This window comes from Rhinolophus hipposideros (assembly GCF_964194185.1).
Source record: "Rhinolophus hipposideros genome assembly, chromosome: 9".
Taxonomy (NCBI): domain Eukaryota; kingdom Metazoa; phylum Chordata; class Mammalia; order Chiroptera; family Rhinolophidae; genus Rhinolophus; species Rhinolophus hipposideros.
Window position 1 is genome coordinate 49,881,936 of NC_138055.1, and position 25,219 is coordinate 49,907,154.

Consider the following 25,219-nt stretch of genomic DNA (forward strand, 5'->3'; position numbering starts at 1 on the left):
TCTGCGTCTCCTTTGCTTGTCTGGATGTCTTCATAGGTGCCTCTGGGGGACCCTAGAATAGTCACCTGCTAAGTATGTCGGCACAGGATGGGAAGGGAAGAGAAGGAGACCTGATTTGCGCTGTCCCCGGAAGCTCCTAATCCCTGAAAGTAGCCTCTCTTCTCCATCTGCCTCTGGTGGTGCCCTGCTGCCCTATTGCTCTTCCAGAACGGAGCACTTAATGCCCCCTGGAGGTTGGAGGGGATAGAGCAGAGATGCCTGAAGAGAAAGAAGCCGCTACCTGCAGAGGAATAACTTCCCGAAGTGCTGATTAAGAGGGCCTGCTTGGAGGTTGAAAGTTCCCTGAGCTGTCTCCGTGCTGTCAGCCACCAAAGAGTGGGCTGTAGCCCCACGATGGCAGAGAATCTAGTTGGGAAGCCTGAGTAGTCAGGTTTCAGCACTCGGTGAGGTAGCCTCGCGAAACCCTAAGAGCAGCAGGAGGTGGCGGGATTTATACTAGTCGGCACTCCCATAGCTTGACCTTGAATATTTACTCACTGATTTTCACACTGAATCTTTATTGAACCAAGGCTAAATCTTGTGACTATTTGGCTGCCATTGACCACGATTGAGTAACCCAGAAGCTGAGGGTTGCAAGCTGTTTCAGTATCACACTGGATCCCTGAATGGTCTGTATGAACACGACAGTGGTGACTGCTCTGTGCATTGATGGTGACGCACAACTTGTACGGAAGCAAATGTACACCATTTCTCAGAACATTGCCCCACACAGAACATGCCCTAAACACATGAAGATGTTCACGTTGCTACGTTTTCTCTTTAGTTTTCCCATTTTCCAAATAGCTCCTAGTATGTTTTTCATGTAATTTTGAAAACAATCTTCTCATATTGGTACTTAAGTTTTAATAATTTTTGTGACTGCCTCAATAGCATTTCTTCTCAATATTACTTTAAGTCCAGCTGTGATATTCAAATGAAAGCACTTGTTTTAAACATACAGCAGTAAGTCTGACCTAATAATGCTATGAATTCTCTTACCTACTTACATCCTTAGCGTCCCAAACTGCACTTGGGGAGGTTCTGCATAGTTCTGTCGTGCTGTCTGTCAATTATTGAACAAATTGCTCTCAGCAGCATCAAAATGGGAAGTGGCTGGCTCAGGCATCATTGCCATCCATGTATTTCTAGTGGATTGAGATTCGGAAAGAATGGGTTTCTTGGAGATGAGAGTTCCCCAGAGATCTCTGTAGCTCCTGGCCTGGCCTCTACTGTGACCTCTTTCTTGCTCTCAAACTACTCACACTGTGTCACCTGGTTGAAACCTCCCTTTGTTCATTTACTCATTCCAAAAAAGTACCGAGCATCTGCTGAATGCTAAGAATTGCATTTTCTGGTGCATTTTGTCCAGAGTCATCTCTAGAATTTCAAAACACCATCACAAGCCTCTTATACTCACCTGGCCCCATCTAGGCTACAACTTACCTCTATTGTCTGATGAAGCTGTAGTTACCGGAAAGCAGGATCCCCGCAATCTCTGGGTCAACTGTTAAGGGATTCCGACCCCCAAGTGTGCAAGAAATAACTCAAAGAATCAGCCTATTTGTAAATGCGCTCCATGAATCTAAAGGGTCCCAAGCATTTCCTCTGGGCAAAAGTAATCCTTATTCTTTGCTTTTACAAGTAAGTCTCTTCATCACCTCTCGAGCACTCTTACGATTCTGTGTTCCTTCACTTGTTTAGAAGGGGAAACTATTTCAGATGTTCTATGATTTACCCAGGATCCAGGGAACTTGAGTAAGTCTTTGCTGGAGCTCATACTCTTGACTCCTAGTTAAAAGCCTTTGGACACTTTCGTACAGATGAGGAAGCTCACGAGAGGAAAAGTCACCTGACTGAGGCCTCACAGTAACCCAGGTCTGTCCGCTCGATCCTGCTCGTGTCAGGAATTTATCTGAGAGGTTGGAGAGAACTGCCTTTTCTGGGGCTTCAGGAATGATGGGTATTAGTAACGAACCTGGTTACTCCCATCTTCCCTTCGTGGCCAAGTTGGGACAAGGGGGCCGCAATAAGTAGCACGGCACTGCCAGCCAGGTTGATGCATTTCAATTTTATCACAGAGGCAGGGCTTTCTGTTCCACTGCTTCTCTTCCCTGGAGCTCTGTCCTCTGGTTCATTCCTCGATTCCTATGCAGCAGCTGCTATCATTTCTAGGTTTATCAGGTACCCAGGAAGTGGATGGGCTGCAAGGGATCACTTTGATACCCTGGTGCAAATGAGACTTCTCTTACAAAAGTCTGAATTGCTGGTCACAATCTACTGAGCTGCTTTGACGCCGCAGTGGGAAGTGAAGTGAGCTAGGAAGCAGGATGGGCTCCTCTCAGGTGTGCTTGACAAGTTAGAATGGAACTCAACTCTTTAGCTCCACCTGTTGTCTAAGGAAAAGGTTTCATAGGCATCGGTATACCTCACTGCTCGCCGCAGGGCCCCCATTAGCTCTCTAGGTAGATGAAGTGTTGTTTATTTATAGCTATTCTTTTTTTTTAAGTATTAATCTTTTTTTAACTTTTACTTATTTTAGGTGTGTTTTTCCAGGACACATAAGCTCCCAGTCAAGTAATTGTTTCAATCTAGTTGTAGAGGGCGTAGCTCACAGTGGCCCATGTGGGGGATTGAACCGGCAATCTTGTTGCTAAGAATACCGGTGTATAACCAATTGAGCTAACCAGCCCGCCCCCATAGCTATTCTAATTATGTGTTCTTAATTATGTTTTCATTTTACTCTTCTAGTTTGTCATGAACTAGCCCCCTCTAGTGGAGAAGGTGACAGCTTCCTCATTTTTGCTACACAAACCCAAGCCATTGGAAAGCAAGGAACACCTGATGGTTGGGAGAAATGGGAGGCTGTCCATTCATAAGCCTGGTGTTGACAGAAAGTCCATGGAAGCTTTAAGTGCAGGTCCAGGAAGTGTAGAATGGGAGCCAGAGGGACAGGTGCGGAAGAGGAATAAGGAGTGGGTACCTCTCTTGACCTATTAATAAAAGTCTTAAGAGAAAGACACAAATAAGTAGATCACCAAGTTTGTCTGATTGTGTACACTTAGCATGGGCCCCTGCAGATTCACGCCCCTCCCCTCCTTCCTCACCCCGCAACCCCTACCTTGGGAGCGTCTCAGATCTCTCCCATTCAGCAAGATGTGGCCCACACTTTGTCCCCACGCCTGAGCCCAGAGCTTATCGCTTCTCTTGCACTAATGTGCCCTCGAGTCATGCTCCGTGTTTACTCTGAAGAACGAGACCATTCCTCTTTCGTGCTTCCCTTCCCAAATGTTGGTCTCTGGTCCCAGTTCACCCCTGGGTTCCACACAGTGCCACGGTTTATAGAAAGAGGCAAATTTGTGTTTGTGTGAGGTCACTAAACCAGGCACTGTGGCTTCAGTGTCCTCCCTTTTGGTCAAAAAGTCAACAGAAGAAGGCCACTGGTCATGTCTACAGAATCAAGGATTAATGGGATATAAAGAACAAAGCCCAAGTCAATATGTACTTTCCAATAATTTTTTTTGTTTTTAATATCAATCGATGTTTTAAAAAATACAGAGGTGTTTGACACAGAATAGCACCATTGTGTAGGACACACACAGTTCCTGCGCCCGGCACCTGAAGGGGCATCTTCTTGCCTGGGCTTGGGGGGGCAGTCACTCAGGGGGTGTTTGACTCACACGAGTTAGTTTCCTGCCTCTGCCTTGACCCAAAGGTCTTACAGGAAGACAATAAATAAATAGAACACCGAGATTTTATTTTGCAGTCTGCCCAGTTCAGGTCTCTTAGAAAAAGAGAGGGGAAAAAAGTCCAAACTGTGAAAGGATGGGATGAATGGACATCAGGTCAGGTCAGCCATTCAGTGCAGAGTCCTAGAGTGACTGGGATTGGAAAGTACTTGGGTCCTTTGGGTTTGCAATGGATTGTGTTGTTTCTGGTTTCAGGTCTTTACAAGAAGCAGACAGGCCCTATGTCCACACCAAATTCCTGCTCGGGCCCTCCTATGTCCATGGGTGCAATGTCAATGATGGGCAGGCGTGAGGTCTTCTGTGACCGGTACTCGATCATAGTCTTGCCCCACTTACCGGTGTGTTTCTAGGGGAGAAAGAGAGGAGACGCTATTCAGTGGGTGCTCTGCAATCCAATACCAGCTGCCCAGGACCCCAAAACTGAGCCTCAAAGAACACAAAGTGCAAAACACGTGGAGCTCCCTAGTGTTTCCTGGCTTTCTTGACTGGCCAGAGCCCTCTCCACCTCCAGGGCTTTCTCCACTCCACTCTTCTCCTTCCCACTCCCCACAGTGAGCCCCCAGCCTAGGACTCCCTCATTGCTCCACCTCATAGCCAGCCCCTCCATTACTATAGCAATCTTCCTCCAACAGCAACTGGACACACTGGGTAGGGTCTTATTTCCCCTGAGCGAGGGGAGTGAGGAAGATACAATGACATGCTCCTCTCCCTCGCCTGTCACTCTGCATGTCTTCTCTACATAACCCCTCACCCTCATTCCTTTGATGAGCCCATCACTTTAGGACCATGACGCCTGTTGGGGACCAAACCCTGCCCACTCCAACCTGAGCCCCCAGCCACAGGCAACTCATTGCACTGGCAGCTCCAGTTTTCCCGACTCACCGTGCAGCCATCCTTCAGGACAGTGTACGTGAACCTGCTGTTGCCCTCAGCCCGGATCTCCACGTCATTGGAGCCCTGGATGAGCAGGGCCTTCTTGAGGTTGCCAGCTGCTTCGTCCAGGTAGGCAATGCTGTTCTTGCAGTGGTAGGTGATGTTTTGGGAGCCCTCGGTGGACAGCAGGCGCAGGAAGGTCATCTGGACGTTGGCAGTGTTGGGAGCTAGGTTGTCATCACCATAGCTGAACTGTTAGGGCAGACAGCAGTGGTATGAGGCCCACGAGTGGCATTCGATGGGACCAAGGGCGTCAAGGGCTGCCAAGTGTCCAGGGTTCAGAGGAGCGAAAGAGGACTCAGAGTAGGTCCCTGGGAGGATGTTTTTGCTTCTAGACAGGAGAGCAAGCCTTTGAGGACCTCTTCCTCCACCTCTAAATGGGAGAAAATACTATTCCTCTTCTTTCCTTCCTCTTAAGCACCAAAGAAAACCAGAGACAATGTAGGCAAGGTTCTAAAAGCTTTCAGGGAGAAAGAAGAGAAAGATTTGAGGAACCATCTCTGGCCTAGAGCAGCCAGGCACTCACGTGGAAGCCACCGTTGATTGTTTCTCCAAACCAGATATGTTTCTTGTCCTTGCTCTTGCTGCTCCACCAGTTCTTCTTGGGAACATTTGCTGGGTTGGGGTAGACACAAGTCTCGCCAGTCTCCATGTTGCAGAAAACCTTCATGGCGTCTAAGGTGCAGCCCTGGTTAGGGTCAATCCAGTAGTCTCCTGTAAGGGGGAAGAGGCGACACCCTGTCAGGGCTCAGACAAGCACAGACACACTCAGGCCTACCGGGACACCAGGGGAGAGGAGCAGGGTGTGAGGGCCACACGTGGCCCAAAGGAGGGGAGAGGAGAGGGAGGTACCAAGGGCAAGGAGACCTGAAGGGGAAGGTCCAGTGCCAAATGGGGGTGTGAGCAATAGGGCAGGAGCAGTACCTGCCCGGTGGGTGAAACTCTACCCTGATGTCACTTCTGCCACGTAGCCATGGCAGGACAGGAGCCAGGCCTGCAGTTGCTCTGCTGTTAAATGGGGGAGCAACCATCTGCCCTGCACTAATAGACATCTCCTGCCTTCTTCTGAAGGAGTGGTGCCCAGTGGGCTGACTTCCTACTGTCTGGGACCGGGGGTCCTGCTCGTCTAGCTCACCGCTCTTCCATTCAGGGTGGCAGAGTTTCAAGTCCCTGCAGGTGCGGGCGGGGTTCTTGCGGGAGCCCTCGGGGCTGCGGATGCTCTCAATCTGGTTGTTGAGGGACTTGAGCGTCGCATCCACTTCGGCATCGTGCTGTCTCAGGTTGCCAGCTGCCTGGTCTGCCCGCATGTACTGCATGGGGTCAGGTCCTTTCTCTCTCCCACCCAGGCCAGCAAAGGCTGACATGTCGATGCCAGGGCCGGGGGGCCCTGGAGGGCCAGGGGGGCCAGGATTTCCAGGAGGACCCTAAAGCAGGAAACAGAGAAATCAGCCAGGAATTGAAGGGAGACACATCTGTGTCCATCCGCACCTGCTAGAATGGTCTAGAGTGTTTTCTTTCGTCTCAGGGATGAAGGAGGGGTTACAGTAGGCCAGGACCAAGAAAACCACAGCCCCTCTCTTCTGCTTCCCAACACCAGTCATGAGCCCTTTAAACCTCCAGGGAGACCCCAGGATAAAGGGTGCTATCACCATTAGCTGTAGGCTGATGCCCCCAAAGAGGCCCTTTGCACCAGAGAGCTCAAGCCCCAGGCGCTTAGGACAGCAGGAAGGAGTCAGGACACTTACAGCGGGGCCTGTTTCGCCAGAACGTCCACGGGGACCAGGAGGTCCAATGGGGCCAGGGATTCCATTAGCACCATCTTTGCCCGAGGGACCAACAGGGCCAGGAGGACCCTGCAAGCCAGGAGAGAAAGGTGGTAAGAGAAGAGCCATCAGCAGAGGGAAGGTCGGGGAGGAGCTGGGGCTGGTCGGGTGGCCATCCTGACAGTAGGTGGCTACATGCTGCTCCCAATTCTTCTCATTTCTCAGTCATGGAACCCTAAACTGCTCTCTATCTGACTAAGAACCAAAAGGATGGCTTCATGGCTTTCCTGCCCTCCTAAGCTCCTCTTTGTAAAATCCTGTTCCCAGGGGATCTGACAGCTGAGAGCTGCTCTCAAGTTCATCCTACCTGTGATTTCAGGTACTTTTCTGGCCATAGTCACACCGAGCCAGTCCTACCTCCACTGCTGAGGCCCCCCAAGCCCAAGCTTTCTCAGAAGCAGCAACATTTCGCTCTCCATTGGACACCCACCCAGTGCCCTGGCCCTACCCCTGAGGAACAGTTGGCTTACTTACTCTTGGGCCAGAAGGACCAGCAGGACCAGAAGCACCTTGGTCTCCAGAAGGACCCTGTGCAGAAGGAAGAGGCAAAGGTCAGAGGTGAGCACAGCCCCATCTTCCAGGATGGGAAGCCTTCTTGAATATACATATGGAGTTGGTAGAGGAGATACATGTCCCACCCCTATTCCCTTTCCGCTTGCTCCTCCCTCCAACCCTGAAGAAGTCCTAGAAATTACTTAGGATGATCCCAAGTTGTCTTAGCAGCATGGGAAACGCAAGTGGGCTCAGAGCAGTGGGAGGTCTTGGGGAGCCAAGCTCGGACAGCAACACTCACAGGAGGGCCAGGAAGACCCTGCAGACCAGTGAAGCCACGGTGACCCTTCAGTCCCCTCTCGCCAGCCTCTCCAGTTTCTCCTTTGTCACCTCGGGGGCCTTGAGGGCCCTGGAAATAAGACCGACAGACACAGGTTGGGTCGGGTCGGGCTGGGCCAAAGCCCTCAGCCTCATCCAAGCCAAGGAGTCCAGCATCCACAGGGCGCCTGCTGCCCTCCCAGCCTGCCTCTGTCAGAGACCCAGTGTAGGATACTCAAATACGCACTGCGATTCCCCGGGCTCCAGCAGGTCCTGCGGGTCCCATGGGGCCTTGTGCACCCTGTGAGGAGAGTGGGAGCAGTGTCAGAGCCAGGCCAAGACAGGGAGGGCCCTCCTCTTTACCTGCCCTCGGGCTGGTGCACCGAGACTGGTATCCCCACGATACTCACAGCTTCTCCTCGATCTCCCTGCTTGCCAGTTGGGCCTGCAGGGCCAGGAGAGCCAGGGGGCCCAGGGGCTCCAGGAGCACCCAGGGGCCCAGTCTCACCACGATCACCCTGTCAGGAGAGAGGTCTCAGGCTCAGAGAAAAATAGTTCAGAAGAGGCAAGGAAAGAAGGTCCTTCCAGAGTGACACCAGACTCTTGACTCCCACCTGCTACCCCGAGCTGACCTGTTATGGAATGTCCTCCCAGTGGAATGTCCTCCCAGTCCCACTGCACACAGACACCCCGAGATATTCACCTTGACTCCAGCTGCACCATCTCTGCCAGGGGGGCCATCAGCACCAGGGCTTCCCTGGACAATGAGAAACAAGATGCCATGAGAGCTGCCCCTGCCCGTCTCCCCCTCTGCTCCCCTGTCTTCGCCTCAGAAGCCCCAGGCTTGTTCCTTCTGTCTAAAGCTTTCTCACCGAGCTTCCTTCTGCCTTCCTCTCTGTGTACCAGATCTAAGTCTCTGTGCCCTTCTCTCTCCCATCACAACCATCCTTCTGCACCTGGGCACTTGTGCCTAACGCCCATCCTGTCATCCCCTTCTCCAGGGCGCCAGCACTTAACCTGGCTGGCCTGGTACTGAGTTGCACGGGGTTTCTCTCCCTAGTAAGGGCCTTCCTGTGGTGGGTCCCACGACTCACCTCTCGTCCGGGTTCACCAGCGGGACCAGTCAGACCAGGAGGACCCACAGGGCCAGGGGGACCTCGGTCTCCAGATGCACCAGGAGCTCCCTGCTTGCCAGGCTCACCCTGAAAGGACAATGACAAGGACGATGAGTGTGCCCACTAAGTGTCCCTGCCCAGGACCCCGCTGAGCCTCTCTGGGGAAAGGGCTGATGAAGGGACAGTTCCAAGGGTGCTGAGTGGGTGGAAGCCTCGGGGTGGTGTTGCTTCTGCAGAACTCAGGCCACTGCACCGACTACTGAGTAAAGAGCTTCTGGCTGAGCCAGCTGGGCCCAGATCGCCCAGAAGAAGGGGTACCCGTCACTTACCGATGGGCCGGGCAAGCCGGGGAATCCTCTCTCACCACGCTGCCCAGGAAGACCAACAATGCCCCTCTGACCAGCCAGACCCTGGGGACCTGGAGGACCATCGGGACCCTAAGAGGAGAGGTGGGAGATGAGAACTTGACAACTGACAGAGTCAGTTCTACCCACACCAGCCCGGCTGCCAGCTCTGCAGGGAGCAGCACTCCTCCTGCCCTCGCGGTATACTTCTCTGCACTGCTCCCCCTCCCTGCATACCCACAGTGCTGCACCCCGTGACTCCATACTCTGTGCGCTCAGAAGCCTCTCACAGCCTTAGCCCTGGGCTGGCCTGGGCCTGATTGTGGACTTACAGAGGGACCATCATCTCCAGGCTCTCCCTTCTCGCCAGGGGCTCCAGCAGGACCTTGGAGGCCGGGGTCACCAGCTCGGCCAGGTGGGCCACTGTCTCCTCGAGCACCTTTGGGACCATCTTTTCCGGAAGGACCAGGGGGTCCCGGGGGCCCAGGGTTTCCCTAGAAGGAGCAAATGCAGGAAGTGGGAACGCAACTCACCCTTCCCCATCTGGGCTGCCAAAGCCACCATGGCCCCAGAGACAGCAGTTTCCCCTCTGGAAAAGGGCAGCTTGACCCCCAGTCTCCCTCTTTGATCTCTCTCATATGAGAGCTCTGGGCAGCCAGCCCTAGTTTCTCCAGCCCCTGCGTGCTTTGCTTTTTCTGGTCTGGTTGGCAGCCCACCTGCCTCCTTCCCTTGGGCTTCCATTGCCCCACCCCACCTCCATTCCTCAAGGAACAACTCAAACCCTGCCCCTTCACCCCCTTAGCCTATGTATCTAGTCCCCCTGCACTCGGTAAGCTGGGTGACGTTTCCTCCTCTCTCTGCCTTCCAAGATGTATGACTTGTACAGGGCCCAGTGCACAGAGCATGCTCAAGAAATGTGTGTCCATGACGAAGGCAATTATGCCAGCCCCATCCTGCCCACCAAGCCAGACTTGTGAGGGTTTGAGCCCTAGCCAGCTAGGAAGGTTGCCTATGGCCAACAAGAGGGTCGCCCCCCTGCTCCTAGCTGTCTACAAGGGGAACGAGCCTGAGACGAATTAGCTACTTTTCCCAGGAGTGGGAACACGCACAAAAGGATAAGCGTGGGCTCTCTGGGGCCCTGGAAGGGGGACTGGGCCAGACTCTGTGGCCCCTACCTGTGCCTCCCATCCCTGGAGTAAGGAACCAGGTAGCAGCAGCACTTACATTGGAGCCTGGGGGTCCAACACGGCCAGCAGCTCCGGGGAATCCAGTGGCTCCCTGTGTGAGGAGAGGAGAGCCCCTGAATCCCTCAGGCCCTCAGGAGGATTGAGAATCTAATATGGGGTGGGGAGGTCTCAGAGGCTGGTGTGAAAAAGGGTGAGGGAGCCAGAGACAGAGAAAGCGCCCTTGGGGTCTGGCCACAGGATTGCGCAGCTGTAGCTTCTCTGCCTCCAGCTCCCGCCAGGGGGCACTCAGGTGGGGCCAGGCCTGTCTCAGGATGGCCTCAGGCTGGGACAAGAACAGGACTAAGGAAGAAGGAAGTGGGTGAATCCCAGAACAGCGCAGTGGAGCCTCTGGGGCCAGACCTTCTTCATGAGGCGAGAGGTGGGGGCATGAGAGAAGCTGTTGCACCCACAGCACCTTCCACCCCACCTGGGTGAGGGTGGGGACGGAGGCCTCACTCACCGGAGGGCCTTGAGCACCGCGGGCTCCTTTAGGACCAGTCACACCAGTAGGACCCTAGGAGGGAAGGAAGGAGAGAGACAGTGAGGCCTGGTCGCCCCGGGGGAGGGACTGTCTGAACCCCAACAATGGACTCCTGAGGGCTAGGTTTTCAAAGATGTAGCGAGCGTTCTTGGCACTAAAATCCCAGCCTGGAGAAGCTGTCACAGGGGGGCCTGCCACCCGGGCCACTAAGAGACTCATGTTGTAGATCTCGGGGAGGAGAAGCCTATCAGGCATCCATTGGAGCCAGTCACAGGTGTCTCCTGTCCCCACCCCCACTGAGACAGACTGCTGTGTCCCAGCTGTGCGTCCTCACTCTGTGTCCATCCCCGAGCACTCCCACCACACACCCCACACCCAAGATAATAAAAGCCAATTTAGCTACTTGAGCCTTTATCCCTAAGTACAAATTCCTCCTCCCACAGCCTCTCCCTCCTGTGGCAGCGGTAGCAGCAGGCTCCCGTCTGCTGGGTGGAGGGCCCTGAGCTAAGGTGGGGTGTCCCCCAGGCTTCCCAGCCATGTCTGCCTGTCCACCCCTCAGCCTGCACCCAGCAGTCCCTGCCCTGTGGAAACAGTTCCCGGGGGACTCGGCACTACCCACCTGAGGCCCAGGAGCTCCGGAGGGGCCCTGAGGACCCGGAGTGCCAGCGTCACCTTTCTGGCCGGCCTCTCCTTGCTCACCCTTGGCACCTGGTTGGCCATCAGCACCCTGTTCCAGAAAGGATGAAGCAAGTGAATGAGGGGCAAGCCAAATACTTGAGGTTCTTCCAAAAGGGCCAGCGACTCTGAGTGGGTGTGTGTGCATGTGCCTGTCCATCCTAGGCCTGAAAGTTGGGTCTAAGATAGGACTGTTATATAAGTGTGGACATATAAAAGGAGAGGAGAGAGGGAAGAGGCCATTCCTCTCTTCTTTAAATTCTGTCCCTCCCTCCCCCCCAGGCTGCAAGCTACCCTCCGGAGCTGGATGTGGACAGGCCTGAGTGGAGGGGGTGGAAGGGAGGGTGGGTGGGGTACTCACGGGAGGACCGGCAAATCCAGCGGGTCCAGGGGGTCCAGTCTCTCCACGTTCACCCTGTGAGAGAAGAAGGCCCAGAAGGTGTAATGCCCCGCTGCCTGTCTCCTCTGTTCCCTCCTACAAGCCCAGCGTCCCTTCTGGCCCAGTCTAGCCTCTTGCATAGTAACCCCCAGAGAGAAGGCATCTGAAAGGAGCTTTAGGAAGTTTGGTCCTAAATAAAAGGACCCAGGTCAGAAAGCCTCTCTTGATCAGAGGACCTGGTGATCCAAAGGCCCTCCACCCTGTCCATATCACAAGGGTGACATGCCTTCTCCTTTCCTTTTTCATCTCTCCTTCCACCGCCAGACCCAAATGGCAGAGGGGGAGCCAGGGCCAGGACCTGCAGGGCCAGCTTTCAGCCTGCCTCACTCCCAGGGGCCTGGGGACAGAGTCAAGCTCAGGGGGCCGATACTCACCGGGGCACCACGAGCACCAGCTGTTCCCGAAGGGCCAGGAGGGCCAACTTCTCCCTAATGTGGGGAGGGGGGTGCAGGTCAGAGTGAGGCCTTCTGAGATCAAAGTACATCCAGGAAGCCCTCACGATGGATGGGGGCTCTGGGTCGCCCGCCCCCACCCCCTTATCCACACACAGCCTTTCTCTTTATTATTTCAGCCTACACTTGCAATCTCCTAGGGGCCTTTGCTGAATGCACTTTACCCCCAGTTCAACTGCTCCACTCAACAGGGCACGCGCGACCCCCACCCTTCATTTCTTGCAGTCCCTGGTGGGCAGGAGGGTGACAATTGATGAGGGCAGGGAAGAAATAACAGCCCTTGGGAAGATATGGAAAAGAGACTCAGTGGGGGAAGTGAGGCAAAGGGAAGAAAAGGAGCCAGGACTCACCTTCTCACCATTGGCACCAGCTGGGCCAGGGGGGCCAATAGGACCGGTCAGACCCTGGGGAGAGAGAAGGAGGAAGTGAGGGAGGCAGGGAGAGTTGGCCAAAAACTTGGATCTCACACCCAATAAACCTTGGTGCACCTCCATGGCCCCCTGAACTCCCTCTCACTCTGTGGCCCCCAGTTTTGACAGGGAAGTCCCTGTGGTTGCCCAGCCTAGACAGCTGAGATAGGACCAGGGACCCCACTCACCCACAGTCCCGATCTCCTGAGTGCAGGGCTGGGGGTCCCTGGCATTTGCCCCACCCAGTCCCCAAGCAGTCTGCATTCACTTACTCGTCCACCGTCCTTCCCGGGGGCTCCCTCAGGGCCTTTCTCACCGACATCACCCTATGGGATAGAGAGAATGGGATACCTCAAGGGGGCACTCCAAGACCCCCTTTGTCAGCTCAGTCTCACTCTGAATGGGGCTCCAGGCAGAGCTCAGACCCTGGCCAAGAGGATTTGCTCTGTGGTCTCAGGGTGAGTGACAAGGAATAGCAGGAGTGAGAATGAGGGAAGGGTGGGGGAAGATGTCATTAAAAGGTGAACAGAGACTTGGAGGGGAGATCTCCAAGTTCCTCAAGAAGGGTAGCCAGGGACTTCACTCCCAGGTACTGTGGGAGAGGGAGTGAGTGTGGGAGCAGGCAAGCATGGCTTTGGGGGAGGAATGTAGCCTGGTACTTACCCTGTCGCCCTTGGGCCCAGCAATACCAGCTGCTCCCCTCTCACCGGGCATCCCCTGTAGACCTGGAGGGCCCTGAGCCCCAGGGGGGCCAACTGGGCCAGATGCACCCTGGGGTGGGGAGAAGACAGGGAATCTGTGGTGGGCAGATTCCCTCAGGACTCCAGTACGCAACTCCCCCCTTCCTTCTCCTCCTCCTCTGGCCAGCCTTCCTTTCTATCTCCTCTTCCACTCCCCCCCTTCCTCTTGCTCCCTCAGCAGGCTTCCTAGGCCAGCCCAGAGGACCCTCGCTGCAGCAGCTGCCTCACTTACTTTGGGACCGTCAGTGCCAGGAGTGCCGGGGAGACCACGTTGACCCTGGAGGCCCTGGGCACCAGGAGAGCCACGTTCACCTGGGAAACCTCGTTCACCCTGTGGCAGAGACACCAAGGAGCGATTAGGGAGGCAGACAGGGTAGAGGCCCAAGGAGAAGCAGGGAGGTGGGCAGCAGAGCGGGGCCCAGGACACAGGGTGGCTGTACAGCTGGGAAGTGCTGGCAGAACTGCACGGGGAGAGAGCAGGCCCAAGGAGACCACCAGGAATGGGCGACAGGACACTCACTCTGGGACCCACGAGGCCGGGGGCTCCAGCTTCACCGGGAACACCCTGGAGAACGAGAAGGATGTGTGAGAGACTGAAGGCTTTGTGCCCAAGCCCTGGCTGAGCGTCCCTCCCCGACCTCCGATTGTCATCTAGCAGAGCTGGGACGCGGTCCCAGACATCCCGGGCCTCCATGGGGCTCCTCGTGCCCTCCTGCCTTGTCTCCTGAGCATCAGAAGACATCTTTCCATCTAAACAGGTTGCAGGTTCAAAGAGCCCCATACTCACCTGGTCACCTGGTTTTCCACCTTCACCTGGGGGACCAGGAGGGCCAGGAAGTCCCTAGAAGCCAAAATGACAAGCATCAGCGAAGGAGTGAGTTTGCTGGGAAACCTCATTCCCCTGTTCCCCCTTGAGGGGGGCGGGCCCTCCACCCACCATGCCTGCTGCTGCTCCCATGAACCCTGCGCGTGGAAAGGGACTCCTGAGAAAGCCTGGTTCAGACACCTACCTGGAACCCAGATGGCCCAGGAGCGCCCTGCTCGCCTCGTTCACCAGCAGGTCCCTGCAGAGGAAATGCAGGTGAGGTGAACCAGCACTCCCGAGCACCTGAGAGCTGGAGGCCCTGAGAGTGGCCACAAGAGGACAGGACAGACACCGCCCTGCACCGCCCAACAAGGTGTGCACGCCTATGTGTTTTGTTGTCCTCCCACCAATGACAACCAGGGCGGGGTCCACACTTCTTCCTCAGGGTGGGGTACTCCCCCTCGACCCAGAGTGGGGCTGGTGTCCTGGATCAGCCCAGGTCCACATCTGTCAGCTCCATTGCTGAGTGGGCCTAAGGTCTACCTGCCTGCACCCCACCAAGCCCCTGCCCACAGGACCACCTGGAGAGGCTGAGCAGGTACTTACAGTGGGCCCAGGGGGGCCTGCAGCACCTGTCTCACCATCTTTGCCAGGAAGACCCTAGAGGGAAGCGAGAAGAATGACGTGATGACATACTTTTCTTCAGTTCTGCAGACCCTCCAGGACTGGGCAGGTACACTGTGGTCCAGAGTTTCCGGACCGCCTCAATCCCCAACCTGAACTCCATGTGTACTACCCCTTCCCTCCCCTTCCTTCCCTGGCCCCTCAGTCTTTCTCAGCAGAAGGGGCTCCCCATCTCTCTGGGCTGCTACTGACTGAGTGCAACCAGAAGTCCCCCTGTGTGGACTCCAAAAGGGCCCAGAGCAGATGGGCTCAGCCACAGGAAGCCATACTGCTAACTAGGGATCCCAGAACATGCCGTAGAGACATCTCTCCCTCGTGGTGTCCAGCCAACACCAAGGCACTGCTGTGGGGAAGGTACTTACTCTCAGACCAGGAGCACCAGACAGTCCTTTCTCACCAGCTTTCCCAGGCTCGCCCTGGGGGAGAGAGTGCAGGACCATGAGGTAGAGGGCTTGGGTGAGAGTGGGGGGTAGAACAAGCTGGGGAGACTGGGGCTGGGGGCCTGATGGACAGCAAAGGCTAAAGCCAGTTATCAGCACCTTCTCTTGCACTCAGAGGTATGAACTGAGGGCGCTGACCCATGGAACAATGTCATGGATGACAGGTCTCAAAGCTCTAAGGAGCCCTGGGTTTCCCCAGATCACTCGCACTCCTATAAGACATGGAGGCCTGAGCTGCCCATGGTACCAGGGACCCTGCTTGTCACTGCCCGTCAATGAACTATATTCAGGAGCCAGCCCTCTCCCCAGGGGCAGGGAGATAGGTAGGACCATGTGGGAAGAAATGGAAGGGCAGGTTGTTACTTACATTGGCACCTTTGGGGCCAGGGAAACCCATGACACCAGGCTGCCCACGAGCCCCCTGAGGACCTGGAGGTCCAGGGCGACCATCTTCACCAGCGGCTCCCTGAAAGAGAGGACACCATTCTCAGAACAGACACTGACCACAGTTGTCCATCCAATGTGTGCTAAGAGCCTACTATGTGGCAGGCACAGGGCTAGGCATTAGCCAGACACAGCATGTGAGACTGACCAAGGTTACGACCAGCAGCCAACACCACACGCATGGACCCTGTCGGTGACAAGGCACTGCTTAACTTAGAAATTCTGCCCCTGAAAATACACACCAGGCTTGATCTTCCCCCAGAGAAAGGACCAAATGCACAAGGGGAGACATTTTCAGAGCTCACAGCCACAGCACAGGCCCCACCTGATCCTAGTTCCTACCATCTGCCCTTTCCCCAATTCACAGGATGCCCCCACCCAAACTCCTGTCTCTCTTCCCACGTGCCTCCCCAAGGACATACCCCAACCCCTCCCAACAAACAGATGATGGACTTACAGAAGGGCCAATTTTGCCTTGAGGACCAGCATCACCAGGGCGGCCAGTGAGACCCTTTGTTCAGGAAAGAGAGGAAAATGGGTGTCAGAGCAAGTCCCAGGACCTCCCAATCCTGGCAGCACAGGGTTGAAAGGAAAGGATGAGAAAGGGCCTGAGGGGTCTGCTCAGAGCTCAAAGCCGAGGGCAAAAGTAGTTCCATACTCACCCGGGCTCCAGGAAGGCCAGGCTCTCCGGGACGGCCAGGGTCCCCGTTGGCTCCCTTGGGGCCAGCAAGGCCACTGGGCCCTCGCTCTCCAGGTGCTCCCTATCCAAGAGGAGGCAGGGAGTCAGCAGCAGGTCATTAGACCAAGGATGCAGGAAGGACCAAGACCATCTTGGGACCTGGGAAACTCAACTCACCTTGGGCCCTACCAGACCATCTTGACCTGGGAAACCACGGTTGCCAGGAGCACCCTAGGAAGACGTGGAGAGAAGCAGTGAGTTAGAATGGTCCCTGACCCAATCGTGCTGCAGAGAGCCTATCCAGATTCTAGGGGTCCATCCTACCAACCCGCCAACCATAGTTTCTGTGTAGCAGTAGCTATGGCTTGCAAGATTCTGAGAGATTAACTTCTTGGGCCTGTCCCCACCTTTCTGGGAAGGAGCTCACTGTTTCATGTCATCCTGGGGGTGAGGGAAACAAATAAGAAGGGAGCCCTATCTCCATGGTGGTGGGTGGAGAAAAGAGGAGTGTAATATCCAGAAGGCCACAAGACTTGGCAAAAGCACAGTGCCACAAGAACTTGATTTCGATCGCAAGGTCCCACACCAGTGAACATAGGGACTCCTAGCCCACTTACTCTTTCTCCCGGGGGACCAACGGGTCCAGCACCACCAGGCTCTCCACGGGCACCTCTTTTGCCTTCTTCACCAGCAGGACCAGGGGCTCCTTGGGGGCCTGCAGGGCCCTAAGAACCAACACAAGAGAGAAACAGGGTGAGTCTTCACCTGGCCCTGAACAAGCACTGGCCAGCATGTGGAGGAATTCTTGGCAATTGTTTCAGGGCTGGGGGACTTGGGGAAGGGAGGCCACCATAAAGGATCAATGGTGGAAGAACGAAAGTGGCCCAGCAGGAAAGTTCAAACTGTTCAAACTGTTCAGGCCAGAGATGAGAACTGACTCTGCATCTTTTCAACCCTGTTACATCCCGTTCTCTGGGCACAACCTGATAGGTCCCAGATGAAGGCCTAGGGTTACAGAGGAGGTGGGCAATGGGCCCGGGGATGGACCTGGGCCCCATAGAGCAGCAGCATGGAGAGGCAAGGGCTATGGGCTGATACTCACAGGTTCTCCCTTGGGGCCTTGTTCGCCTTTGAAGCCAGCAATACCAGGCTCACCCTTGACAAAAGAAAGGAAGGTTCTCACACTGGGTTCTCTCCTTGGAACCTGCCCCCACCTCCAGAAACCCTTAAAGGCGCCCAGCAAAGGACACCAGTGTGAGTGTGGGAAGGAGGGATGGTGGAGTTTTGACTCCAAAGTGTCAGTGGGACTTGGGGTTCACTCCAGGCTCTTACCGTCTGACCTTTCGGGCCCAGAGGACCAGTTGCACCTTGAGGGCCAGGAGGACCACGGGGCCCTGGGAAGCCTGGAGCACCAGCAATGCCAGGACCACCCTGTCAGCGTGAGCAGAAGAGGGGGTCATCAGGAGAGGGTGTGAGGGAGGATCGACACCCCACCAAGTCCAAGGGCAACACTCACAGCAGATCCTTTGGCTCCAGGAATTCCATCGGTTCCAGGGTTACCCTGAAAAAAGAGACAGTGTCATTATAACATGAGCAGCAAAGAATAAACCCCAGCTCTCCCAGCCCTCCCAGGCCACAGGTCCAGGGGCTAGGCCAGCAGCTGCCCATTCCAGGCACAGTCTTGCTGGATGCTTTGAGGGGAGGACAGGAAATAGTGGAGGACATGTCTGTAGAGATGGGGAAGCAGGCACTGGGTCAGAATGAAGGTTTGGTGATTGTGGTTCCACTTTCCTCATAACTAAGCATAGAGTCGAGAGTGCCAGGGCCACAGACCCCAGGTCCCTCAGGCCAAAGAAAAGCTGCACTTACAGAGGCACCAGTCGGCCCAGGGGACCCAGGATTGCCAGGTTCACCACGAGGACCTTGAGCACCTTCGGGACCACGAGCACCGGTGGGACCAGCTTCACCCTGGAAAAGACAGGGGGGAAAGGAATGAGGGAAAGATGGGCCAGCAACAGTCCAGGGCCAGCTATATGCATGCACCAAAAAGCTGAGCCATGCACATGCATGCCCCCCACCCCCACCCCCCACACACACCTAAGGACGCATTTTCCCACAGGGACCACCTGACCAGGCTTGCTGACCTGATGACTTCCTCACACTGCCTCTCTACCCTCCATCTCCTCTCGATACTGTGAACCACCATGAGCAAATACACAGTTACACACTACAGCAATGGGCATCATGTTGGTTCCATCAGCACCCATCAGAAAGCCTTTGCTGGGGGGCTGGGAGGGGTCCTGCCATCCTAGCATCGTGGGATGCTGGACGGACGGTTGAGATGGGCAGGCACCTCTACCTGCCCCTCTTCTCTTTTGTTTCTCTTTTATTGAGGAAATGGAGACCCTCAGATACCTCAGTTCAGGGCACCACTCCGCTGGTACCTGGTTGACATGTGAACACGGCTGCGCCAGGCTCTGGGCCAGGCCCATTTGAAGTGAGCCAGAAAGCCAGGGCAATCGCAAACTGGGACAAGTGCCCCACTCTACTTTTCCCTGCTCTGACTACAGTCCAATTCTCCTGGGCTTTTCTGGCAGTCCCCCGCCCCCCCGCCCCGAAATGGCCTCTGCTTTTACTTTCATTTTTTCCTGAAAGTTGCAACTAGCTGAGATCTGGGCTTTCTGGACGGCAGAATCCCTGGGGAGGACTGCTGACCTGGAGGGAAGGCAGAGCCTCCTCAGGTTTCTTCTCAGAACATTCTTGCTTCACTTTTGTAATTATGATTTTCTAAAGGTCAGGCCCCCTCACCTTCCGCTGTCTCTCTTCACAATGGGTCTCCTTCACCAGGCTCCCAGGGCCTCAGACACTGTCTGGTTGCCATGGAAACCCCCAGGAGGGGAAAAGCAACCTGATGCCAGTGACCACACGGAGGCTCCTTATTCATCTCCTGGCGGTGACAGGAGAGAATTCCCAGGGACATGTGCATTGGAATCCCTCTTGGGCCACAGGGGCCTTTCCCTGCACTGGCTGGCCTCCTACTGGCCTCTATTAATCCTCCAAAGAACTCAATTAACAGGGCTTGCAAGAGCCAAGCCCCCAGAGGAAGCGGGGAGAGGGAAGCATGGAACCATCTCCCTGCCCCTGCCCACTTCCCTCCAACTCTCTTCTGGTCCAGAGTCGGCTGAGCTTTGCCTTCTTTTCTACTGTTCCTGGTCTTCTGCTCCCTCCCAAGTCTCCGGTGTCTCCCCATCTTTCTCAGCCTTTCCCTTCTCTGCAGCTGTAATTGTAGTACCTCTAGCTCTTTATCATTCCATCTCACTTTCCCTTCCAGCTGGTGACTCTGCGAAATGCCTGGCTCTTTTCCTTGGCTCCATGGACAGCAGCAGTGGGTGGGGGCGGTAGATACTCCTCAGAAGGGAAGGGGGGACCATCCAGGGGGCGATCAGCAAAGGTTATGGGGGAAAGGGGCTCCTGACTCAACAACCAGGGCACTCACCTTGGCACCGGGAGCCCCAGGGAAGCCAGGACCACCAGCAGGACCCACGGGACCCTGGAGAAAGGAAAGGGGTACAGAGGTGAATGCCGTTGCTGGGCAGAATCTCTGCAGACCCCTGAGTAAGCCACCCCACACCTCACACTCCTTCCCAGCTCTGTACTGATTTGGCTCTCCACCCACTGTGGCCAAAGCCCCTGGATGAAAACTGTCCCACAGGTTTGGCTTCAGAAGCAATGTAAGATTCTGACTATGTACATGGTGGGAAGCAGATAATTCTTCCACTTCTCTCTCTATCTCTCCTCAAAAAAAAAACAACACAAAAAACAAACCTGCCAAAAGGGTGGCTGAGAAAAAGGAACCATTGCTTCAAAGCTTATCAATAAGCTCAAGTGTATTGAAAAATTATTCCTGTTCCTTTCCAGTAGAGGTCTGAGCACAGCTGCACTTACACGGAAGAAACATAGCAGACTCCACTGGGCTGCTGAATGGGCCTCAAGAACAAACCTGCCGAGGATGAAACAAACTTACCGGAGGACCTGCAGGGCCTGGTTGACCATCATTGCCCCGGGCACCCTGTGAGCATGGAGAAGGAAGCAGCCATTGTAAGAAGTGCCCACACATCCAGTCCCTCTCTGCCCACAGCCCACCTCACATAGAAAACATGGGGGACACTCTGCCTAGGGTGTCCCAGGGCTAAGCATAAGGCTGGCAAGGCGTGAGCTGTGGGACAGCCCTATGGGAGGGAGTGGCCCCAGAACCCCTCCATGCTGGCTGCGTGAATGGGTGTTCAAGAGGCAGCCGAGGGCTTGTTCTCAGCTTAAATAAAGCTTGGCTAATTGCCCGGCGATTCCGTCATTTCTTAAACTTCAGTGTAGATCTCAAATATCCCCAAGTTCAAGGCCAAGTTATCATTTAAAGACGCAGAGAACTGAGCCAAAGGAAAATGAAATGGCCAAGGAGAAATCCTGATGTGGGTCCTCCCACCTGCTCACAGAGGGAAGCACTTTTGGGGTTTGGTTAAGGCCTCCCCTTTGTTACCTCCAGGCTGCCCCCATACTCTGGCCCCTCCCTGACAACCTGCTCCTAAGGAAAACAAAGATGCTCGCAGGATGTGTGCCGCCAGCCCAGGAAGAAGCTCTGTGACGGGAACAGCGCACCCAGCATAACTGGAGGGTCACATTGAAGCTCGTGCCCCTGAGACCCCTTTATACAGAAAAGCAAGGCTGCCAGCTCTTTCTCTGTAGGACTTGCACTCGGAAGCTTTTTTCCCTGGGTTTGTGGTGAGCACCCCTCGCTTTCTCATTCAAGGCCCCTGGGGACCCAGGGAAATTTTACCCAAACTCTGGGAACCATTAGGCTAGGTGGGGCTGGAGCTGGCACCTGGTCTCTGGCAGGGAACGGAAGCAGGCCAGAAGGCAACCTTTCCCCAGATGCGCCCTGCCTGCCTGCCTCTGCCACTCCTGGGAAACTGAAGAAGAAAGATGCTTTAGGGGCAGCTCATGTTTTAAATGAGACTCAAATCTTCTTCCTGGCTATGGTCCATTTCTCCCAACTGAGACTCTCCAGATTAGCATTAAACAGGAAAGCAAGAGAATACTTCACAAAAAAATGTCAGAGAGAACATAAAGCCTCAGCATTGGCCAGAGCCCCTTCTGGGCTGGCGGGGCTGCTTCTGGAAGCTCTGGGGAACCTGATCTTCAGGGCTCGGCCAGAGGAGAGGCCTGGGCCTGGCATGAGCAAAAGGGAGCTGTGGTGCTGCTCCCAGAGGCCAGAGCTGGGGTGGCACTGAGGCTCTCCCTGTAGCCAGCCTGGGGGGAGGACACAGTCTGGCCCAAGCGGGGCCACGTGACTGTAGCTACAGCAGGGCAGAGGCCAACCCAGCCCAGTCCCCGGCCCAGACTTGACACCAGGCCCACACTTGGAACTATGTGACGTTGTCAACCTTCTACGCCAAATCCTACGCGTACTCTGCCAGCCTAACTACTGTGGGGACAGGAACCAACAAGGCGGACCAAGTAGCAGGGCCTGCTGTGCCCAGGAAAGAGGGAGAACATGGCACGGGGTGCAGCTCATCTTTGTCCCTCATGGGGGCAGCCACCACGGCGCCAGGCCTGGCCCAAAAGCCACAAGCCAGGTCCCGCTAATCTGAAGAAACAGCAGTGTTTCTTGGCAGGCCCTGCACTCTCTAATCCCCTCACATAAAGTGACCCGGGGACAAGACACTTCAGCAGCTCTGGCTGACAAATGGGTGTTGAGGCTGCTTGTTACTTCACTGATCTGCTTTTCAGGGAAATTTCTACCAAACAGATACATTATCTGGAAAGCAGCACAACTGAGTGAAGCTGATTTACTTTGGCAAAGTAAATCCCTGGAAGGACCTGTGAGGGGGGGACTCAGATCTTGGGTGGTTGGGGTATGAAATCAACAGAAAACATAATCTTTCCTAAACCCAGCTTTCATCGCATCATTTGCCTGACCAAGCGCCTACAAGGGCTCTCTATTGCTAAGGGATCAGAGCTAAGCACCTGCACCCTCTGTTGGCTGCAAATTCCCTCGTTCTTAATTTCCCGCATTAACGAGAGGTCAACCAAAGTCTGAGGCTGCCAAGCTTTGTTTGTCTTAAGCTATTTAACCTCCTGTGTCTCAGTTTCTTCTTCTCTGAAATGGGGAGAATAAAAGAATCCATCTCATGGGATCTAAGGGAAGATCAGATGAGACAAAGCATATAAAGCACTACACATAGGAAGTGCCTGTGAAACGGTGGCGGCTGGTCTGACGACACCTGCAGCAGCCGTGTCATGTCTAAAGGCTCTGTGAAGTGACGCTCCATTTTCTGTATTGGAGCAGCCAAAAGGACAGAAAGTAGCACTGCACTGTAGCCAGTCCAAGTCTGTCGGTAAATTCAACCTGGATTGACTGGGGAATGGGTGCACACTGTTAAGGGGATTACCTGAGTAATCCAGAATAGTTAACAGGGAGTCCTGTCCTCACCACCAATACTCCCACAGCCCACCCCCTCCTTCGACTGAGCCAACCCAGCCTGGGAATTTGTGACGGCACACTCAGAGCGGATCCTGTGGAATGAAGATACTCGCAGGGTTGTTCTGAGTCAAGTGAAGTAACTCCATGTGAGTTGTGCCTTGTAATCTCTGAAGTGCTGGGCAAATGGTGGCGTATGGCCTTGTCAATTACTCACCGCAGAGCCGGCAGGGCCAGTCCGTCCTCTCTCACCAGGCAGACCGCGGGGACCCTGGAACACACACCAGAGCAGCACAAGCATGAGTTGACTCAACAATACTTGGAGCCATCACTTCCACCTGTAGACCCTTCCCAGACACCTGAGGGGCGGGAGCCTGCATGCACCCAGGAAGCAAAGGTATGGATGCCTTCCTGACTCCTGCAAAAACCACAGGTTTTGCTGCCCAAGCAGAACACACAGATGCTCCCGTTGTTATTGAGCTGGAGCCTGGTTACAGGCGTATCTTGCCTCTTGCAATAGATGAGCCCCTCGAAATGTTGAGAATAAACAGAATTTTTAAAAATTCAAGCACACTTAACGTGTGTTAGGGCACTTTCAAGGAAACATTCGTGAAACCTTGAACAAATCGTCTATTTAATACACTTTGCTACGTGCTCATAGTTGGATCAGTCTATAAAATTGAATAAGTACTTTGCATAAGGGAAGCCCTGGTGTTTATGCAGGAGCCCTCTTCAGGGCTGCAGGTGGTGTCTGAAGAGTGTCAGGAGGCCCTCCAGGGGTGATGCCATTACTCACCATTGGGCCTGGAGAACCATTCTCACCAGGGGCACCACTCTCGCCCTAGAAAAAAAATGCACCAGGTCAGTGACTGGGACCCCACTGCCAGCCACAGGAAACCCCCAAGGAAGAGGCTGAAAGCTCTGGTCATCTCAGCTATCACTGACACCGCCAAACATCAGTTCTGCGAGGGACAACTTGCTGAGCTCTCTTTGTCCATCAGGTGTAGGACTGGGTGTTCCCAGCCAAAGCTGTTCTAACTCCTGACTCCACTAAGCTCAATGGAACCTCCTTGACTGAGAAGAAAGGCTCCCTGTCGTCTCCCTCTACTTCCTCATATTTCCTGGTCCTTACCTTCACACCTGGAGCACCAGCTTCGCCTTTAGCACCATCCAGGCCTGGGTAACCCTAGGTGACAAGAGAAAACATTGAAGCATACTTCTGGGGAACCCACGTAGGAAGAAATACACATGCCCTCAAATGCTTTTCTCTCCCCGAGGCAGCACTTTCCTTCCAGTACTCTCACCCACGATACTTACTCTGTGACCTTTGACACCAGGAAGGCCTGGGGTTCCTGGGAAGCCCCGAGCACCCTGCAATCCAAAGAGGAGATGTCAGGACACACAGTGGAAGAACCAGGTAAAGGTTGCCCTGAGTTGCTAAACAGCTTTTGGAGCCAATTCCCTGAGGTCGCCAGGGAGCAGTCGAGTAGCCCAGCACTTGGACAGCTCTTTTAGTAAATCCCAGAATCCCCCTCACTGTGCCTCACCCCATCTTATGCAAAGTGGGTAGAAAGGACAACTGCCCTGCCTCCCCGGTATGCCTGTGCTAGGGCCATAAACATGATCATCAGCATGCAGGTGCCATATATGTGAAGACTGTTGGAATTTCCTTTTAGAAGTGAACAGACTGAAGTGGAGGAGCTGGGTGTGAGGCCACTGCCCAACTGGATGAGCTTGGTGTGAGGCTGGAAAAGGTGGGGCTTTACCTGAGGGCCAGGAGGGCCTCTTTCACCAGATTTTCCAGGCTTTCCAGCTTCACCCTGCAAAAGAGAGATGTACCTCAGCTTCCTCGGGAGACAAGTTTTTATCCTTGGCACACTCCAGAACAGCACCTCTTCTCTCAGTCCCCCATGCCTTTGCCCATCTCCTTACTCATTCCCCTCACCTGCTTCACATTCTAGACTTCCCTGAATGTCTTCCTTACGTCACTATATATTCTTTGGGACAGCTGCATGTTGGGTAGGTTAGCCCCTCTGTCGCCACCAGCACCCGCCTCCCCCAGAAGGTTCCCTCTCTGCTCTCCTGGACTCTGCTGACTGGGTTCTCGCTCCCTAACCTTGGGAGACTTCGACTGTCTAATTCTAGTCATAAGAAGAGCTGGAGTGCCAGCTTTTGTCTCTTCACTTCGTTTGCATCCTTTGCAGACACCCTGACTCAGGCTGAGCTTTTCCTAACTCATTTACAAGTAAGATAATGTGGGGTTGTTGAACGTTTCTTTCTTTGTTTTTTCTTCTCTATATCTTTTCCCCTGGTGTTCTCCCTCTTCCTTCTCTCATGTCTCCATTTCCCTTCTTGGAGCTAATGATGATTTAATTATTTCCCTTCCCAATGGGTCCACAGCAGTCCCCAGGGCCCTTGCAAGCTAAGTTGCAAGTGGGAACGTAGACAGAGCCTGAGTC

The 25,219-nt window shown here is 54.6% G+C and overlaps 1 protein-coding gene across 2 annotated transcripts in view; it reads right to left on the reverse strand.

Moving 5' to 3' along the window:
• Positions 1–3,565: 3,565 nt before the first annotated feature.
• COL2A1 (collagen type II alpha 1 chain) overlaps positions 3,566–25,219 on the reverse strand; it is a 30,974-nt gene continuing 9,320 nt past the window's right edge. For both annotated transcript variants that reach the window (XM_081060722.1, XM_081060721.1), the window contains exons 11-53: positions 24,527–24,580; positions 24,078–24,131; positions 23,893–23,946; positions 23,557–23,601; positions 22,978–23,031; positions 20,310–20,354; positions 19,782–19,835; positions 18,155–18,253; positions 17,802–17,846; positions 17,618–17,716; positions 17,388–17,441; positions 16,903–17,010; positions 16,463–16,516; positions 16,269–16,367; positions 16,064–16,117; positions 15,530–15,628; positions 15,085–15,138; positions 14,645–14,698; positions 14,244–14,297; positions 14,021–14,074; positions 13,754–13,798; positions 13,466–13,564; positions 13,157–13,264; positions 12,766–12,819; positions 12,434–12,487; positions 12,006–12,059; positions 11,554–11,607; positions 11,137–11,244; positions 10,497–10,550; positions 10,035–10,088; positions 9,143–9,304; positions 8,796–8,903; positions 8,446–8,553; positions 8,055–8,108; positions 7,762–7,869; positions 7,599–7,652; positions 7,335–7,442; positions 7,016–7,069; positions 6,464–6,571; positions 5,854–6,142; positions 5,245–5,432; positions 4,668–4,910; positions 3,566–4,131 (exon numbers count right to left, since the gene is read on the reverse strand). In XM_081060722.1, the coding sequence (XP_080916848.1) occupies positions 3,985–4,131; positions 4,668–4,910; positions 5,245–5,432; positions 5,854–6,142; positions 6,464–6,571; positions 7,016–7,069; positions 7,335–7,442; positions 7,599–7,652; positions 7,762–7,869; positions 8,055–8,108; positions 8,446–8,553; positions 8,796–8,903; positions 9,143–9,304; positions 10,035–10,088; positions 10,497–10,550; positions 11,137–11,244; positions 11,554–11,607; positions 12,006–12,059; positions 12,434–12,487; positions 12,766–12,819; positions 13,157–13,264; positions 13,466–13,564; positions 13,754–13,798; positions 14,021–14,074; positions 14,244–14,297; positions 14,645–14,698; positions 15,085–15,138; positions 15,530–15,628; positions 16,064–16,117; positions 16,269–16,367; positions 16,463–16,516; positions 16,903–17,010; positions 17,388–17,441; positions 17,618–17,716; positions 17,802–17,846; positions 18,155–18,253; positions 19,782–19,835; positions 20,310–20,354; positions 22,978–23,031; positions 23,557–23,601; positions 23,893–23,946; positions 24,078–24,131; positions 24,527–24,580 (3,702 nt within the window). In that variant the 3' untranslated portion in view covers positions 3,566–3,984. The remainder of the gene's footprint in view (positions 4,132–4,667; positions 4,911–5,244; positions 5,433–5,853; positions 6,143–6,463; positions 6,572–7,015; positions 7,070–7,334; positions 7,443–7,598; positions 7,653–7,761; positions 7,870–8,054; positions 8,109–8,445; positions 8,554–8,795; positions 8,904–9,142; positions 9,305–10,034; positions 10,089–10,496; positions 10,551–11,136; positions 11,245–11,553; positions 11,608–12,005; positions 12,060–12,433; positions 12,488–12,765; positions 12,820–13,156; positions 13,265–13,465; positions 13,565–13,753; positions 13,799–14,020; positions 14,075–14,243; positions 14,298–14,644; positions 14,699–15,084; positions 15,139–15,529; positions 15,629–16,063; positions 16,118–16,268; positions 16,368–16,462; positions 16,517–16,902; positions 17,011–17,387; positions 17,442–17,617; positions 17,717–17,801; positions 17,847–18,154; positions 18,254–19,781; positions 19,836–20,309; positions 20,355–22,977; positions 23,032–23,556; positions 23,602–23,892; positions 23,947–24,077; positions 24,132–24,526; positions 24,581–25,219) is intronic.